At 39.2% G+C, this 18,414-nt stretch overlaps 1 protein-coding gene across 7 annotated transcripts; it reads right to left on the reverse strand.

Annotated features, from left to right (window-relative positions):
• Nucleotides 1–3,039: 3,039 nt before the first annotated feature.
• On the reverse strand, nucleotides 3,040–18,066 carry LOC104643102 (RING finger protein 151). 7 transcript variants are annotated; one of them, XM_075743708.1, is made up of 9 exons: nucleotides 17,954–18,066; nucleotides 16,339–16,435; nucleotides 13,853–13,969; nucleotides 12,697–12,922; nucleotides 11,397–11,536; nucleotides 10,220–10,382; nucleotides 8,836–8,956; nucleotides 7,605–7,847; nucleotides 5,517–5,656 (listed from the first exon to the last, which is right to left on the reverse strand). In XM_075743708.1, the coding sequence occupies exons 4-8, from the start codon at nucleotides 12,900–12,902 to the stop codon at nucleotides 7,611–7,613; spliced, it is 867 nt and encodes a 288-aa protein (XP_075599823.1). In that variant the 5' UTR covers nucleotides 12,903–12,922; nucleotides 13,853–13,969; nucleotides 16,339–16,435; nucleotides 17,954–18,066; the 3' UTR covers nucleotides 5,517–5,656; nucleotides 7,605–7,610. The 7 variants fall into 7 exon arrangements, with proteins under 7 accessions (XP_075599818.1, XP_075599820.1, XP_075599819.1 ...); XM_075743703.1 differs by having other exon boundaries at nucleotides 3,040–7,847; XM_075743705.1 differs by having other exon boundaries at nucleotides 3,040–7,847; nucleotides 16,334–16,435.
• Nucleotides 18,067–18,414: the final 348 nt, after the last annotated feature.

An 18,414-nucleotide genomic window follows, 5' to 3' on the forward strand; every position in this document is an offset into this window, starting at 1 on the left:
CAATTGTAAATTTTTTTTGTTCCTTTTGAAAGAATGTTTGAACTTTTTTTGTGGACTTCAGTAGACAATACTCAGTAAAGAACCTCTTTGAGTTAAGACTTGAAGGACTTCTAAAATACTCATTGTGCCAAAAGAAAGGTACAGGTGTTTCGTGTGTGACTTATTACTGCAAGAAAATGAAATATATATATATATATATGTAAGGCAATTTTAGTTTTTTCTCTCAGGTTTAGAGCCATTAGCCTTTTTTTTTTTCTTCTTTTTTTTAGCCAGTCTGAGTTATTAATGAATGAGGTCCATCTGACAGCAGTTGAAGTAGCAGGTGATTGAAGATTGACTGAAATTAATCTGTGAAAGAATACAAATGTAAATGTAATTTATGTGGGGTTTGTTGTACATCTTTGGTAATGCGATTAGACACTTAAATCCACCACACCTGTTAAAATTAGTAGAAAATCTGCCTTTGACTTCAGGGAGAAGACGATAACACTCTAGCATTTACTTTACAACTCCAGCTCATGCATTAGGAGCACAAGAGTTATTTCATTGGGAAACAGAGTGTGCTTTGAAGTTAAAATGCAAACTACCCGTACCCTTAGAGAGGGGTAATGAGTTGCCTGTCTCTCTGCTGACTTAGATAGTTGAGGAAAAGACGTAGAGATGGATGTAGACTGAACCACCACATTGTGATGCAGTAATGCTGACCCTTCCATTTGAGTGAGTTTTTGTTTCTGTAATTAGACTGAGATACAGTGCAAAAAGAAAAAACTTTGAGAAGTTTCATAAAGAAATGTTACCAATAGATTCACCTCTAAATTGATTTTCATATTAAATGCAGTGATGGAAGTAAGCTTTTCTACATGGTTGTGTTCCTTGGAGGGAGCTCCACAGGATTTCATGGAATTCACCAGTTCTCAATAGCCTCTTAGTGCATTTTTGGATGGGGTGAGGAGTGGTAAATTTTCCTAAAGGCCATATACAATTTTTACAAATGAGCTCTGCTGTCAGACTTAACTGAGCTCGATTTGTCACTTACACTTTGGTCTCTTGACATTACAAAAGTGCTATAAAGGGGTCTTTGTCATCTTAAATAAGGCCCAGTTGTAATGTTTTATGTAATCTTAACTTACTTCGAACAGCTTGTCTGCCTAGAATTGTAAACTTTAACACCCTATTTTAAGCGTTTCAAAAGTATGCTAATACTTTAAATTGATTTTTTTTTTTTTAGCTTTATACTGCCTGGCTATATTAAGTAGTTTTTTTATTTGAGCCGCAGAAGGCCCCTATCACGTGTACTTTCTCTGCGTGGAGACTGTGGGACAGCGTCCCACTGTTTGAGAGGTGATCAGTTTGCACAAAGTCAATGGACACAACCTGTGAAAGCGGTAAACTTCTGTTCATTGACTGTGTGCAGTTAAAGGGAATGGTATTGGTTCACAAAGGCATGTGTTGTAACATTGTTTAAAGTAATGGGAACAAAGATTTGGATTGGAAGCCAAACAATGTTTCTGAATGGTAAAGTAACAGGGAGATGTAATTTACTAATAATGCAATTGTGATGACTAAACTGGGTGGAGCTCTCACAGGTATTCCAGGTATTAATGCTATTTTTTCAAGGAGCACTGCATACATACTTTTTAAGCTGACTAGTTCCTTTAGACCATGTGTTTAAGGTTGTTTTATTTTTTTTAGAAACTTTACTGTGTTGGAAACTAGCAGGGATATAAATCATTTGTTTTCCATCAGGTAATCTGAGATGAAAGGTAAAGAAAACTGTCAAGCATGGAATAACTATGTAAATATTTCAGTACTGGGTCTTGAAAGTTTAAAATCTATGGCATGTCACACTAGTCATTTTCAAAATAGGAGGAAATAAAGGGTTGGTTAAATTGTTTGATGTATGCAAGCTCTGTAAATTTGGTTAAACTTGAAAAAGAAGTATATGTCTATCATGTTTGTTTTGGGTTTTTTTTTTAAATGAATTTAGTTCTGTGACCCTTCAATGCAAAGTGGTTCCTTTCTTAGATAAACTGAACTTGAAATAATGCTGTTTAAAATTTGGAGTTATTTGATTTACTCTTTTAAACTGGATTCCTACCAGGAGTAAATAACACTTCAAGCATTAAATTTTGCTTTTTATACTCTGCCCAAAAAGATATTTTCAAGTTTTGTTTCCTGATCGGAACCCCAGAACACTGACAGCGGCTAATGCCGATGTCAAAATACTGCTGAGTGAATCACACACTTGCCTGATGAGCAAAATGCGTGGCTCTGCGGTCTTCATTATTCTGTGCTGGCTGAAGGCCAGATGCAGATGGGTGGGTATAAGCAGGTTACCTGCAAGTTGTTGCGCTGCTCTCTGTAGTTGTGACGTGCAAGCTTTCAGCCTTTTTCCCCCCTGCTGCGTATCTCCTCCCACCAGGTAAGAGAAAGTGCTTGAGGCGGTTAATGCAGAGCAGTGCATGCAGCTAGGTCATGCTCTGGAGTGCCCCGTGTCCAGATGTTTAAGCAAATGCATCCCTCGATGACAGCTTCTGAACAACTCTTGTGCTCCTGTTCTTACATGTTCCTATCCCACGTGGGCTCACGGAGTGGCTATGAAAAGCATACTGTAGGGAATGAGATCCCCTCAGCTGATGGACAGTGAATTAATTTTCCCCTTCTTGCTAATTTATTACCCTGCCACCTGTGCAGGACTGGACTCTCATCCTCTCGTAGCCAAGGAGTTTTCAGCTTTTGCTAGCTCTTTGCCTTCAAACAGGCTGCTTGTGCCAATCAGAAACTCCCAGCTGAGAGGCAGGAGAAAAATCCTTGAGAAGGGATACGGCTGGCCTGAACGCCTGCCTTGTTTACTGCAATACAGTCCCTCTATTTGGCAAAATACGGCCTTGCTCACTCCAGCGCACTGACCTTGGAACTGTAGTTTTTTTTCATGACTTCCTGCACTGCGTGGCCAGTGTACCTAAATTTGGCTATTTCATCCGATAAAGAGGGTGCTCAAACTTCTGTAAGAGGAAGAAGTGAACTAAACTGCATTGATGATGGTATAGATCCTTTATTAGTTCAACTTTTATACAAAGTGTACTGCAAAGTGATACAAATAGTGTTACTGTTTCTTTTACAGACTAGAGATTAAGATCTGTTAAGCCCTGTTTTATCCTTGTGTATATAAAGGTAGAAAATGTAAATAAATTGGCAGTGAACCATAATGCTGGAAGACAGTTCAGTGTTTATTTGTTAATATAAAGTTGCATAGAATTGTAGGTCTTTTTATAAAGGCATCTATCTATGTGGTAAAATCTCCCTGACCTACCATACTTCATCCAAGAAGCAGTACAGGGGAAAGGCAAGGCTGGTACTGCTCCTTTTAAATACTATCCAGCACTTCCAAGTAGAACGGCTGTAGAAAAGCACCATGCCAGAAACATCTGAGAGGACAGCACGTGGAAAATGTAATTATTTGCAAGGCTACCCATTGCTATCGCTCTTCGGAACTGTTTGCCACCTGGGATCTAGTAATACGTTACACTTCTTAAAAACACTATAGAACTTTCGCGATACAACCACTTTTGGCCAGTTGAAATACGTCACTGTATTAAGTATTCCACTTGACTATGTAATTCCATTCCCTTCTGTGCTGACAAGAAACTCCTGTATACGTGTGCTGTTAAATTAATTTATCTCATATGAGACTGTTAAGCTAGTACTAGAATCATACTAACTAAAAACTGCCACCTTAATTAGGAAGCCCAGCAAAATTCTTCCTTTCTACTCCCGCACCTGACTCGGATGCATAGCTGTTAGTTCCACACCTTTTGTTGAATCTCATCTGTTCCTACTGGAAGCTCTCCCCAAAATTACCGCTCCCGTTCCAAAGAAAGTAATCCAAGCAGTGATGGTGCACACTGGCCCTGACCACTGAGTTTTTTTCCTTGGGAGGAGCGTGGGATAACAGGAGTTTTAAAAGCAGCTTTAATGCTGAGGGAAATGGAGGAAACACTATTTTGTCTTGAATTTGACCTCTCAAGTGGAGAAATCAGTTGTGGAAACTCGTTTTTGTAACTGGCCTCAGGTCTTCAGAATAAATACATAAATGTTGATTTTCTTTCAGACACAAACTCATCACTTGCTTTAAAATGTCAATTTCTTTAAATACATCCTTAGTGTTACTCTTTCTCACTCAGTGTAGGATAAGGATTTGCTCAACTCCTTGTCATACCTTGTAGTCTCAAATACTTTACTTAACAGCTGCCACTCTCTGAGTTTTGTTTGTGAATCTCCCAGGTTTGGTACTATTACATTTGTACCCACCTACTTGTATCTAAAGATTTAATCTCCTTTTAATTCTAATGCTACATTAATTGCAGCAGTTTACACTGGTAAGCTGGCTGGTAGCACAGGCTGGTGCAGCTGGATCACTGCTCTCGGGCTGAGGGAAGACAGACTGCACTTTCTCTCCACTCTCCCTGCTTCACAGTCTTTGCTCTCCCTTTTCTAGCTGCGAAGCTACTAATAGAAGCAACTAAAAATACACCTGCTTGCACAGTTACTGGTCCACCTGAGTAACAATGCAACTTGCTCTCAGCACAGATCTACTTGCAAGGAAACGGAAGTGATCAAAGTGTGACCTAGTCTGAGAACACAGATACCAGTAATGCAGTGCTGGAACCCGCCGGTGATGCACTCTGAGCAGTGTCTCTCATATAATCCTAAGATATGATCATGAGTAGGGAAGTAGCATTTCCAAGTGAATGTCTTCTCTTACACCAAGTCTACTACAATATTTGGACCCTTAGTTTTTATAAAAAGGATTAACAGACTATTTGAAAGAAAGAAAAAAATTCCTTGCTTCTGCTAGCTGTTATTAAGAGCTGTATAATACGTGAGACTGGAAAAGCTAAAACTAGATAAAATATTAACATAATAGACTATTTAATTTCAGCCTTGTTAATTGTAAGGTAAAATAATGACCATCCTTAAGCATACACCACCCTGTGAGTGGTTCATTAGCAGAGGAAAATCTTAAGTGCAGAACAGTTATCAACACTGAGAAATGGGATTAAGCTTAAAGTAACTGGAGGGACCTGAAGCTCTTCTAGCTAGTAAGTGCCCATTTCAAATATCTCGGCAAGTGCTTTTTCGCTGCTAAAGAAAACTCAAATGACAGGTCATGCCAGCAGCAGTGGGGCCCAAGGTGTTGCCGCATTTCAACAGTGGAAGTTCAGATTCTCCAGAGCTGGCAGCTACACAGGCTGCACAGCAGAAAGTCTTTCCCTACCACCTAGGATGCGTTTTCTCACGCCGTTTCATGTCTGTCACTTAGGGGACAGACAGCAGACCAAATGGTAAGTAAATATTAAATAAACCCTCTTTCCTACACTAGAAGAAATTTGGTCATAAATAAGTGGGTGAAATTCCTAACACAAACAAATGCAGAGATCCCATTACGGAGAAAGCACAGAACTAATAACTTGCTTTTTTCTGTGGTCAGAACAGAAAAGATTGGGTGATCATTATTGCCCTCCAACTTGGGAAAGATGATCCAGCTCATCCGAGTTCTACAGGACTTTGAAGGAATTTTCTTCTTTCACATTAGGCAAAGTAGATAAAGTCACATCACGGAACCACGCAGTTACAGTACACAGAAAAGCACATCCTGAAAACACATCGATTCTATTAGCGTGAAATCTGGTGGTGCCAAGAAGCTTCAAAATTAGTGTGAATGCTGAAGTACAAGTCACACAGAGCACAGACACTAACAGCTTCCTTATTTAGAACACAAGATAATAAAAGCATTCTTACTTTCTACCTACAGCTTTAATACGCACACTGATGGATGTCAATTGACCACTGAATGTTTAGTGTGAATGAAGGTCTTCCCAAATTAAAGCAACTGTTTTACTGGTTCAGATTGTTAAATATGGCTGCTTAAGAGATGTGCTATGTCATGAGTTGGTGAGACTGCTACAGTCAATGCCTGATTTAATCTAGAATATAAGGACTGAAAACAAGTAAATATTTGGACATAACTCTTCCTATGAATGTTTTCTTTCAGAAAAAACAAAACAAAACAAACTTTTACAGAACAGTTATTTCTGTCAGTTTTTATATGCATCAGACCTGAACACGTGCACATCTGCTTCAGCAGTAGTAAAGAAACAGCAAGTTAAAAGGAATTATTAATGCCTGAAATTAAGACAGCTCTGACTGCAAGTCTTCATAATGTAGCGTATGTGCTAAAGGAGGTTGCTGCCTCTCTCTTTGGTTACGCCATTAGCCGTAAAAGCACTGCTCTGAGTGACAGCAAGGCATGCACAGCAATGTCTTTGCTTTCTAAACTATAAAATTAGCTGATTCAGACTGTTGCACCTGCACGCATTTTCCTGAAAGTTCAAAACTGATTTAGCACATGAGAGGCCAGGTTCTCCCCTAGCTACTCCACTGAAGAGCTGCAACAGGGGACAGAATATGGCTTACTTATAGCACTGAAAGCAACATGAACAGGCTGTGTGAGAAGTTGAGAGAAAAGTCTTTGAACCATACAGATTTCTCATGTAGTCCTTACAGATAAATGCCCCCTTGATTCAGTATTTGTGGATCTGTTATAAAACCCTAGCTCTTACACAGTTGCAAACTTCAGTACTAATAAAGACGTCCGAAGTCCAACTGACTGTGCAAATATTCGTCTGTTGTGGATATTAACGGTCAAGTAGCCTTAAACCTGCCAAAAGAAAATTAAGGATACTCAAGGTATTGATATATGCTTTAAAGAGATTGAGTACCGGATGGGCTGGTCTTAAGCTTAAACAACCCTGTAGAAATAGTTGATACTTTCATATATAAAAGCTTCAAATTTCTGAATAAAATGCAGATCCCCTCCCACAACCTCCAGGTTACTCACACGTCTATTTAAAAGGTTTCAGATTACTCTATTACCTCGGGCTTTGGTATTGGTCTCTTAAGTGTGTATCAGCCTGGGAAATTAGAGAAGCTCTAAAGTAAAGGTCAACCCCACCTGAAACTGTTACATACCAGTAGAACTACAATTTAAAGTGCTTTATTTCCACCTTTGAAACAGACCTTCTATAGACTAGAAACAAACAAAATCTATTAATTTCTACTACTGACTTTCAATTCTATTACCAACTTTTCCCAAAATTAAGTACATCCCAAATGTCATTACTGATGACCACATTTTCCTTCTGTTTCAAGTATAAGCATAAACTAGACTTAAATGGACTATAATAGACCAGGAAGGAAACAACCTTTAAGTATCTTTGACTTGAAAAGGCTCTAGCTTTCAGGCTTGAAAGACTCCTGTACACGAAGCACTCAAGAGATAACAAATCAAGTCTCCTTCCCCCTTTTTATAAAAACACTAGCTAAAAATCTGTTTGCCAATTACTGGTTTTAACGCCCAGTGTTCCCTAAGAGAAAATTCCCCTGTTTGTTTTTATGCCCCAAGAGGAAATAAAGTAGGAAACTAGATTTAAAAAGAAAGCAAGTAAATCAGAAATGATACACAGTTTAGCAATCATTCATAGAAAGTAGAAAAGATGCCAGATGGTCACAGAAATTAGAAAAAAAATGCTTTGTGAGCTTACTTCTGTTTAGATAACTGTAACTTCCCTAGGTTTTCGTTTTACACTCTCTAGTCGTGCTAGAGGGCGGAAATTTGTTGACTTCCTGCTTCCTTCTGTAGTAGTTAATCGACAGTCCTTCTGCAGCCCCCTCAGCAGCTCCATTAATTCCCGTTTTTCCAGCTCTGCCTGCTCCAGCTCTTGACGGTGCTGTCTCTCTGCAGCCATCAGAGAGCGTACATCTGACATCATTCGTGACATCTGACTCTGAAATGCAAATACAAATTTACTGCAAGAAACAAACTTTTTTTCTAATGATGATGGTATGAAGTTGAATAGGCCATGCACGTAAGGTGAAGGATTACAAAGAATAAGCAACACAAATGGTATTTTTTTGGACAGCAGAACAAATGTAAACAATTTGAGACACAATCCAGCATTCGCCTACTGAGACGGTCTGGTTTCAAAGATTCCCAAACAGTTTTCCTAAAAGTGCAAAAAGTTTATTATAAAGTATAATAGGAAACAGTGGATTTATCCAGTTGCTGCTTAAATTTTGTATTTCAAGACCCCAAACAAAATAAGGTTTGGTTATGTTCAGATACATTCTTCAAGGATTTAACATCAAATCCAGTAAAAACAAAAATGTAAACTATAAAGCACATGCATTGCTTTGGGCTTTAAAAATCATTGTTCTGTGATATAGTAAGAACTGGATGAATGAAAAGATAAGACAGCCTTACTCGTTACTTGATTAAGTTTACAGGGCAACTTTTTAATTTCTTGACCGCAGCTGAACCACCATGTAAATACCACTGTCTCCAGTAGGGCTCTGTGTCAGCACTGAATTAAGCCACTTTGCACAGCACTAAAAAAGGAGCTGGATATTTAATTACATCAAATTTGTGATGCATGCCCTACGTTTAGACACTGAAAATGAGTTTCAGACTGATTTGCCGACACGCTATGTGTGCGCAGAACAATGCAGCCCCCGTACAGGGGTATCAGGTTAGCTCCAAATGAATTTGAAGTAGGTAAACCACACGGATACAGCACTCAGCTCAGCCTGCTTCTCAACAGAGCTGATTAACTGAGGCAAAGCATTGTGCTAACCCCTCTTTTGCTTTCCATACTTAATGCAATTCTCATCTGTATGAGACTACAGTGACAAACTAAGAGACTACTACTGGGAAAAGCAAAAGGCTACACTGTTAGGAGAGGGGAAAATAAAATAAAATAAAATAATCATATTTACCTTTAGTTCTTCAATTTCATTTTGCAGAATACTCTCTTTTTGGACCATATGCCTTCTCTGTGAATCTAACCTTGACTCCATCTCATGTTTTGCCTCCTCCACTCTGCAGATCATTTCTGACCTAAAAAGTTTATTTCTCCTTGTAAGATCTTGCAAGCACGGAAAAAACATGATTTTCAAATTCCAAAATGCCTTCTTGCAGCCAAACAGCCTGATCTGATTCCCATCATACTCTACAGGACACCTCTCTAGAGGTATGATACTACTATTTATTAATTTAAATAAAACTAGCATAAAAAAAAGTGCATTGTGCCCAGAGGGCACTGAAGCGACCACAGACAGCCTATACAGGAGACAACCGTATTATATTCCTGAAATAATTCTATGAGCTCAAGACCATGTATTCATGACTTTTTAAATGATTTACTGCCTTTTACTTATAGTATGTGCTTGCTTAGTATTACTAAGCATAGGTAGTAAAGATAAAAAGTGTGAATACTATAATAGTGCTAAACATGTAATTTTGTTACTTTTATGGTGGACACGAAGTGATAGTATGCAGTAAACTATTATAGCCTAATGACCCACAGAGATACAGCCAAAACCTAGCTGTTACTACAGCTTTAGTAACAGCCTTTTGAGTTCAGAAACTAGGTAGCAGAATCCTTTGTCTCTCAATGCATTTAAAACAGATTTGAGCCTGACTTCACAGCAATGTTCAAGAGCACAAGGCTTAGGGAGTTCAAAGATAGAAACAGGAAGAAGCATGGAAAAAAAACCCCAAAACAGTCCAACTGGAATATCATAGCAAGGGAAAGCTACAGAAATATGTAAGAGGAAAAAGAGGATGCCGGTAATAAGAGTCATATTCACCAACTGTCATTAATCTGTCAGTATTTTAATCAAATTTGAAAATTAGATCCTCAGAGGTTTAATCTACCCGTCTCTATCTGCCAAAATAATTAGAGATTAGAGATTTTTATCTTTGAGATCTGTAAAAGTATAAACTAAATATAATTATTAAATAATGTCACTTTGGGTCTGTATCAGGCCAATGGAAAAAATGAAATTGCTAACTTCGGCCCAGTTCTTGTTAGGTATTTTGTCATTTTTATACAGTCAACTCACAGTTTCGTTCAACTGCAAGCAATGGTATTTTAGGATTTATAATAACTTGGACCAAAAAAAAAACCCCAGCAAAAAAATCAAACCAGTAAGAATTTAAAGTCTATGCTGACACATAATAATACTCTGGCTCATTAGTATCAAGTAATTAACAGACTATTTAACACATACCGGAATCCAATGCTAGTATTTGAAGTGCTTTATGCAGTGATTTTAGGCCCAGACTAACACAAACATCAAAGAAACAGAAGATTTGTACCGAAGTAGTTCTAGCTCGGTTCTTAGCTCTGCTACACAATTATGCTGCGTGTCTTCTGCACTGAGAATGGTGTAACCACAACCGTTGGGGCATTCACGGCTCCGATATTCACACACTGCCAGGTGACCGTCTAAGTTACGTCGTTCAATCTGAACCGTACAACCTGAACAGGGAACAGTAAGGTAAGCCAGTCATTTACAACTAACAAAAGCATTTTAATTAACTCCAAATGAAAACACTCAAGCAAACAAGCTGCAATATCTTGAGCTAAGCAACCGTCAATCTGTTAAAGCAATGAAAAAGAGTGATTTCTTTAGAATACGAAATGCGATAGTTCTAATACACATACTTGTAATAAAACACCCTTAAAAAGTCTTATTAATATATTTATCCATTAACTGAAAATACATATTAAAAAGTAGGTATTTTCTGTGAAGTTCTTGGCCACTGGTCTGGTATTAAAGCAACTTCAGTGATGACAGCACTGATGCCAAGCTAAGACTCTAGTAGCTTGCCTGCACTTCTACCACAGATTGCAATGACTGGAACTGAAGAATGCACATGTGCAAAAAAACCCATTATATATCAAATTTAGGAAAAAAGGTTCAAGAACACATAGTAAAACTGTGGGTAAGACGGAATGTAATCTTGTTTCCTGAACATTGCTTGGTCCTGTGTGTAACAGACTAGACCACATAAATAAGAACATTTGTTTATGAACATTCAATATCTGATGCAAAAATAGAAACATTTCCACAGAGATTCTAGGATAAAAACTTTACAAGTCTGCAGTGTAAAATGTGCAGAACAAAAACCGAACACTATATAAACTATTGCTACATTTAACACTCTAAACTTTGAAGTTTATAGTCTTTATTTTTCATCTTTGAGTCACTGTTTGATACAATGTATACTATAGCTCCTTTCATTTCATTTGAAGGTAAAATAGATGTAGGAAAACTGAAACAATAAAGCAATGAAACTTGCCAACAAACCATACCAAAAAATTACAAAATTACAAATTTTATTCAAAAAGACTGCTGTAAAGAGCAGATCATGCTAAGGCTTTGAATTTCTGTTTGGAAGTAACAGCCTTTATAGCCATTCTGTTGACAGAAAGATGACAAACACATGTTTCCTGAATATAAAGGATTCAACTTCTTTGAATGTTACTCACCAGCATTGGAGCAAGGTATCTGACTGTACTCACACTCCCTTTCATGCCTGTCTATAGACTCCAGAGAACAAACCATTTCACAACCATAGTCTCTGTTTTTGCAATGTAGCTGAAGACGGTTTAAATCATTTTTCATATATCTATGAGCAAAAAAAAATAAAAATTAATTTGTTCTTAAATCTGGGAACACTATTGAAAAATTTATATTTTCAGTTTTTGGGAAAAGAAAGTAAGATTCTAATCTCCATCAGGAAAAACTGTAAATGATCAGTTTAATTTTTTTTTTTTAATTCAAGTGACCATATTGGAAAAGAACAGGCTTAAAAGAAACAATGTTAATGGAAAATTCAGTCTCCAAAATTAAATGTGCAAATGAAATCTTTATTTTTGAATAGATTTTTAACTGTGACCTTTCACTAGCTTAGCAAATATTACCAATAGCAAATCTACTAGGGCTACTCATTTGTCATTTAAGTTTTGCATTTCTAAACATGCCAAACCAAAGTGACTACAGTGAGTACAGACAAAATAATCCATAAATTAAACTCTAGGGTTCTGTCTACACTAGACTTCAACTTTCCACACAATAAAATCTCATTAGTGACAAAAATACTGGGAGTACTAATGGAGTTAATTTAACATCTGTGGCTGAAGGTTTTAAACGCACCATAACTGTTAATCTGAGCAAGATGAGACAATGCAGGGGTTAAACAGCAAGCAGCATCTCCTGATGAAACTGTGTGCTGGCAAGGAATTACGGAAGACACTTGTGAAAACAACCTGCTTTACATGACAAGGTGGCTCAAGACAGATGTTCTTATGGCTAAAGACCTTTTTAAAAAAGGATACGAAAGTGAGAAGTTGGGTTCATATCTAGAGTGATTATTCTTTACAAATCCTGCTACAGTATTAGGTAAGACTGAAATGAAAAACAAAAGATATAGTGTTTAGTGACTGTGGTCAAGAGTTGCTTTGCCTGCTTTCTCTAAAAAAGTATGGGAAAGTTCTGGTGCTGTAGAAGACATTCAGAATAATATCCAGACAGATATCTAGAATCAGCATCCAAGATATAAAAACATGGAGAACAAACTAAACATTCTTTCCATTTTGAAATCTTAATACCTTGGAAGTGAGTTATAATAAATAGAAAACGCTAACACTTTCATGCAAGTGATTGGTTTCTGCTACAGGCATATTGGATAAAGACAATTTGAGTGACAGTAAATGACAAGCGATGAAGCTGTGCAAGCAAAGTTGAGAAATTAGCGTAATTTCAACATACAGCAAGATTATTGTATACCTGTAGAGAGGTCGTAGCAAAGATACATCAATCATTTGTCTGTCTTCAGGGCAGTTACTGTGATGAACAAGCCATCCATGTATACAAGCAGTACAGAAAGCGTGTTCACAAGGAGCCTGTAATGGATCTTCTAACACATCGCGGCAGATGGAGCATAATAGCCCTTCATTAACGTAGCCAACGAAACGCTCAATATCATAACCCATGCTCTCCAAACCCTTTCAACCTATTAAAACAACACAGAGAAATAAAGCAGTATTTGTCATGAATCTGTATAGCTAGATCCACAAAAAGACCTGGAAGCAATTCTAGAAATATAGAGAACTTAATGTGAAAGAAGTTCACAGATGAGAATGCAAACACTTACATACTTTGGAGACTTAAAAATTTAAGTGAGATTTTGGGGATTGTACTGCTGGATGTCAGAATCCCAACTTTATGTCAAGATTCTCTGAATTCTGAAAGCAAAGACTTTAGCAGACAATTGAGCCGCACTTGTTCTGAACTCTGCTTTGAACATAGTTCTAGCAGCCACTGTGAAACATACAGTTTCTATTTACTTGAATGCTACCTGAAGTAGAAAAATCATAGAAATTCAAATACAAATGTTTGCTTCCCATTTTAATGCCTTCTGTACGTCCTTACAGACAATTGCTGTGGTACTTTCAGCCAGCAGATTTTGTACTTAAGAACTGCACTTAATGTGTTGCTTTCATAGTGGAAAAAAAAAAAAGGTTAAGATTCTCTACTCTTTGTAGACTTCCATTCCAGAGGCAACAGCATGAAATCTCCACATGCCTAGAGAAATACTTAATATTTGGGAAGATAAAGAGGCCAAAACTGCAGCTAACCCTGAAATCATGAGGGGCTACTCTCTTCTCCTACATAGTCTATTTTATAAAACTGAGTAGCCTTTAAATGGATTTGGAAGCTTTGTGAAGAACTAACAAGCAATCTGCCTTCATCAAAATCCTATCATGAAAAGCCCAGCAGAATTTGGTAAGACTCCACAGAACTCACTTAAAAGAATATGTTTTAGGCTTCACATTCCTCCTTAAAATACAAAATTACTTTTGTAACCCCACTGAGACTTGTGAAAGAGGTTTTCCTAAGTTATGAGGTTTTCTAAATAAAACAGAAAAAGAAGATATCCTACCTTTTTAGATTTTACTATACATATACGTAGTGTGTCCAAATACTTCAGAAACAGTTCTAATCAGTAAGACATGTAATCCTTCCTTCCTTCAGTTTCTCTTCACTGCTTTAATTATGCCTATGAGAAAAATTAGAGAGAAAAAGGCTCAGTAGTGTTTCCTAAGTTACCGAGTCCTATGTCTAACCAGCCAGCTGCTGAATAGATGCTGTCCTAACAGCCCGTTAAAACAAAGCCTACCAAAGCAAGCCATTGTAAAACCTCCAATTCAACAGAAGAGATCTGACTAGACTAGTGGAAAAAAAATGTCATTGGTCTCTCTTTCAATTCTTACTGATGCAGATACTTATCACAAAACTGAACACTCTGCTACCATTTAATTTTGAAGCCTCACAGTTTTGTTTGTAAGATGGAAGACACAGAATTCAGTATTATTGAAAAGTAGCAACTGAAATCTGATAAAATTATATTTCTTAAAAAGATGAAAGTTTCTTATCTGACCTGGTTTCATCTGGGCATGACATGCAGTTCATTTTTAAAACAAAACTATTACAGTCAAATCCATTGTATCGACAAATAACATTGCTCTGATGTGTAGCGTAACTAAGGTTGCTCACTTAAAACAAAAAATTAAATAGGATGTCATCATTTAAATCCCTTAAGTTGATATCCAGCAATTGCAATATGACACTCAAAGAGAACCTCAATCTGAATTAGAACTGTGCAAGAATAGGGATCTCTAAGGACTAATGTCAAATTTTGCTCTAAAGGTAAAAAAGAACTTTGCAATTCCTCTTCATGAATACAACATAAATCTGGAATTTAGATGATCTTATATATCTGAGTATCAAAGCATATCTTCACTGATTATGAAAGGTGCTTGTGTTAAATGACTTTTTGCTAAGATTAAAGTTAATAAAACCTATAATGAAAGCACACATAACACAAGCGAGTATGCGTATTACTCAAACACAAAACACATCATCTGCTACATGGTTCCCACATTGTGTTTTGTTTCTACTGGCAGGTTCATCGCGCAGCCAACACCACAGCTTGCAGAGATGCTTGAGCTAGTTTTGGATTAGCTGGGACACTACTAGCCGGGTGACCTAGTGACAGCATTGCCACAGCAGCAGGGAGTGCAATCCATGGAGGCTCCTGACAAGGTCCCAGGCAGATTTCACCCATTGCTTTTAGCTCTGTGCTTCTGTGGCTACGCTGTCTTCGACACCACAAGGAAACTACATGTACAGGTATCTGGGATATACTACTCCTTTGGCCACAGCATGGACATTCTATGTCTTAGAAGAGTATCCTCAAGAAAATATATTATGAAGATGATAAAGTGTTGTTTCCTTGTATGTTTTTACAGGTCTCCTGCAAAGACAGGAAATTCAGGACTTTGCTAGTTCAGCGGGAACAAAATGAGCATTATGTTTGCACAAAGCTGTGATTGTAAGGACAGCAAGGATCACAATGCAAAGTTTAAAAAGTGGAGAACAATGCTAATTAACAGTCACAGAATGCGAAGTCAAGCACTACTGATGAAAGCACTGAAACATATAGTATGTTTATGCTGGAGGACTGTTAAACAGCATACATATGTTCTGTAACTTGAATTGTGAGCCTAAAATTTTGATTTGGCTTGGTGGATCACAGAGGATTCAGCTTTTAGAAAACTTTTATAGAGATATAAGATATGCCAACAAAACTGTGAGTATTTTTGCTGTCCTAGGGTTTCTGCTCTACTGAACAGCCGATGCTGTAAGCTACATTTTGCACACGCGTTGCTGATCCCTGAGCACTAAGTCTTCAAGACATTCTTCAGCATATTTTAGCAAGTTTGAAGTCTACGAGAGTGCAGGAAATAGTATTTTTATCAAGTGGGAAACAAAAACTTTATTTGTGCTTGACAGAACAATGAAGTGCAACAAATATACATACACACATCCCCAACCAAAACCAGAGTTCAAATGGAGAGAGATGGGAACTGTAAGGCAAAAAATGCAATCAAGGGGGTTTCTGATAAGAACTTCAGTATGTTTTCTAGACTGATGTTGTAGAAGCAGCATCCCACACAGTGCCAGAATCGTTGCGGCTTTGAGTCTGAGACCTACAACAGCAGCTGTCACTGAAGTCACAGACTTCTTCCAGTATAAATTTTCTGATCGGAAGAACAAAGATGTTTTACCATCTGCCAACTTCAAGAGATGCACTTTAGTCAACAGATAAGCAGAGGGAGAACATCAGATGAATGCCATGGACTCTAGCAGTACAGATCACTTTACGCAGTACTCCCACCACAAAATGACATCATTTTCAACTTCTGCTCTTCCCCAGAAACTTCTCTCTTCTTGACTTGGACTCAAAACCTCTTCTTCTATTTCTATTACAATTCACTGATTGTCACACTCCTTTTTTGAATGCACCTAGAAACAACATTTTTTATCAATGCCTTCCCAGACTCCACTAACATTTCCAAACCTTGCCTTGTCTTTGATTTCTCTGGTCCAGAATTTTGCCCATCACTTGGCCATTACCAATGACACTGTCCACGAGGATATCTGGAATTTGCAGGTGCCAAATCTGGAAGGCAGAAAAAACCCAAACTATTACCTGCTATTTTAATTCCATTGTTTCACATTTTATTTCTCCCTATAGTTTTTGGCATGCAAAATTTTCTCCCCAGACTTCACAAATATGAAGTCCTTTTTTTAGTAGTTGTCATTCCGTGTTGCTTGCCAGGCAGCTGCACACCTAAAACCAGCCCTGACCTACAGCCTGTGCTGCCTTCAAACAGAGATTTTGTGTGGCTATTAATAGCAGGAAGAATAGATGTAGTTCTCAGCAACATAATGGCACAGCTTGCTAAATGTCTGACACTAAATCACAGCTATTCCCTTGTCAAAATAAGGACAGTGAGATCGGATTAGTGACTTGCACTTTCACTTCTACACTACTTTCTGATTTTTAAAAAATGTTTCTTTTCCACATGACAAAACAAAGCAGGACTGAAGGGAATCACAACAGAACTACAGATGCGTATCACTAAGACAGCATTTCCAGAAGTGCCGTGTGGCTGTAAGAACCAACAATCTATGCCGGGCCCTGGGATGAGCTGATGATAAAACATGGTATTGCTCCAGCTTCTATTTTCACAAAGATACATTGTGCTTTAAATCCTGATATATAGGAGCAATGTTTTAGGGTGTCTTATGCCATTCTGCCACAGTCACTGTAAGCCAGTTTAAGTCAGCATTAATGCCCAAAGGCTAGATTAATGCTGGCTAGGCTAGATGTTCTTGTAAATGGCTCAGCAAAAGTGCCAGTGATTGCAGAAGTGGGGCAAGACAGGGGCTGAGAAACTACAGGCAGGACAGAAAGGAAAGAACAACAGCGGCAGTGTCTGTGGTTAAAGCTGCTACAGAGCGACTCCCTCAGCTCAGCTCCCCAGACTGTTACGTTGTGGAGTCTCATAAACATTCAGGTAAGAGAAAGGGAGCAGAAGAGGATAAGAGTGACTGGATAGCAATACCAGCTTACATTGAGGTAAGGCTGTGGAGGCTCCATCCCTGGAAGTATCCAAGGCCAGGTTGGATGGGGCTTTGGGCAACCTGGTCTAGTGGAGGGTGTCCCTGCCCATGGCAGGGGGGTTGGAACTAGATGATCTTTAAGGTCCCTTCCAACCCAAACCATTCGATGATTCTAAAAAAACCTGACTTAATCAACAAAAGCTTCTATAATAACCAGTAAGAGATATAAATCAATTTAAGGCCTATGCCTCTACCAGGAACTACATTTCCACTTGCTGTCCCACTGCAAAACCTACTCAAACCAGAGCGATACAAGATGTGCATCTCCCAAACCCCCCTTTCAGGCTTTGAAGGGCTGGACTCTGCTGCACAGAGCTAAGGCCAAGGGCAGAAGAGCACTCCCCAGAGGCTCTGGTGGGGATGAGGGGGCTGGCAGAGGCAGGAGGAAGGCCTCGGGTCAGGCCTGGGTAGGCTCTTCAGGAACCCTCACGGATCTTGGTCACAGAGACACCTGGAGCTGCAGCGTAACACCAAGCAACTACGCCTAAGGGGACAACTAACACACACTGACCTTCACCTCCATGCCCACTAGGAAACAGCTGGCCAAGCCACCACCGGCCCGGCGCAGGGGCTGAAGGTGCAAGCGCCAGGCCTGCCGGCGGCGACTGACCCGACACAAACGCTACGGTCCCCGCGCAACGCCTCCCGCCCCACGGCCCAGCTCCGCACGGCCACCCGCTTCGGTCCCGCTGCTGCCCCCCGCAGCACGGCTGCCAACAGCCTGCCCCGGCCCAGCCTGTCGCCGCCCCAGCCCTCACGGCGGCCGCGGCCACCTACTCACCTCACCCCACCGGCGGCCGCCGCCGCCGCCTCACCCCACCACGGCTCACGGTCGCAAAATCGACGTTACTTTTGCGGCCGCTCTTGCTTGACGGCCGCGCGGCACACCCCAGGGAACGCGACTTCTTCGCCATGCTGTGTGTGGCACAAATGTCTCGCGCATGCGCTGTTCCGACGGGGCCAGCGCCGAGC

The sequence above is a fragment of the Balearica regulorum genome, chromosome 2 (assembly GCF_011004875.1).
Source record: "Balearica regulorum gibbericeps isolate bBalReg1 chromosome 2, bBalReg1.pri, whole genome shotgun sequence".
Classification (NCBI taxonomy): domain Eukaryota; kingdom Metazoa; phylum Chordata; class Aves; order Gruiformes; family Gruidae; genus Balearica; species Balearica regulorum.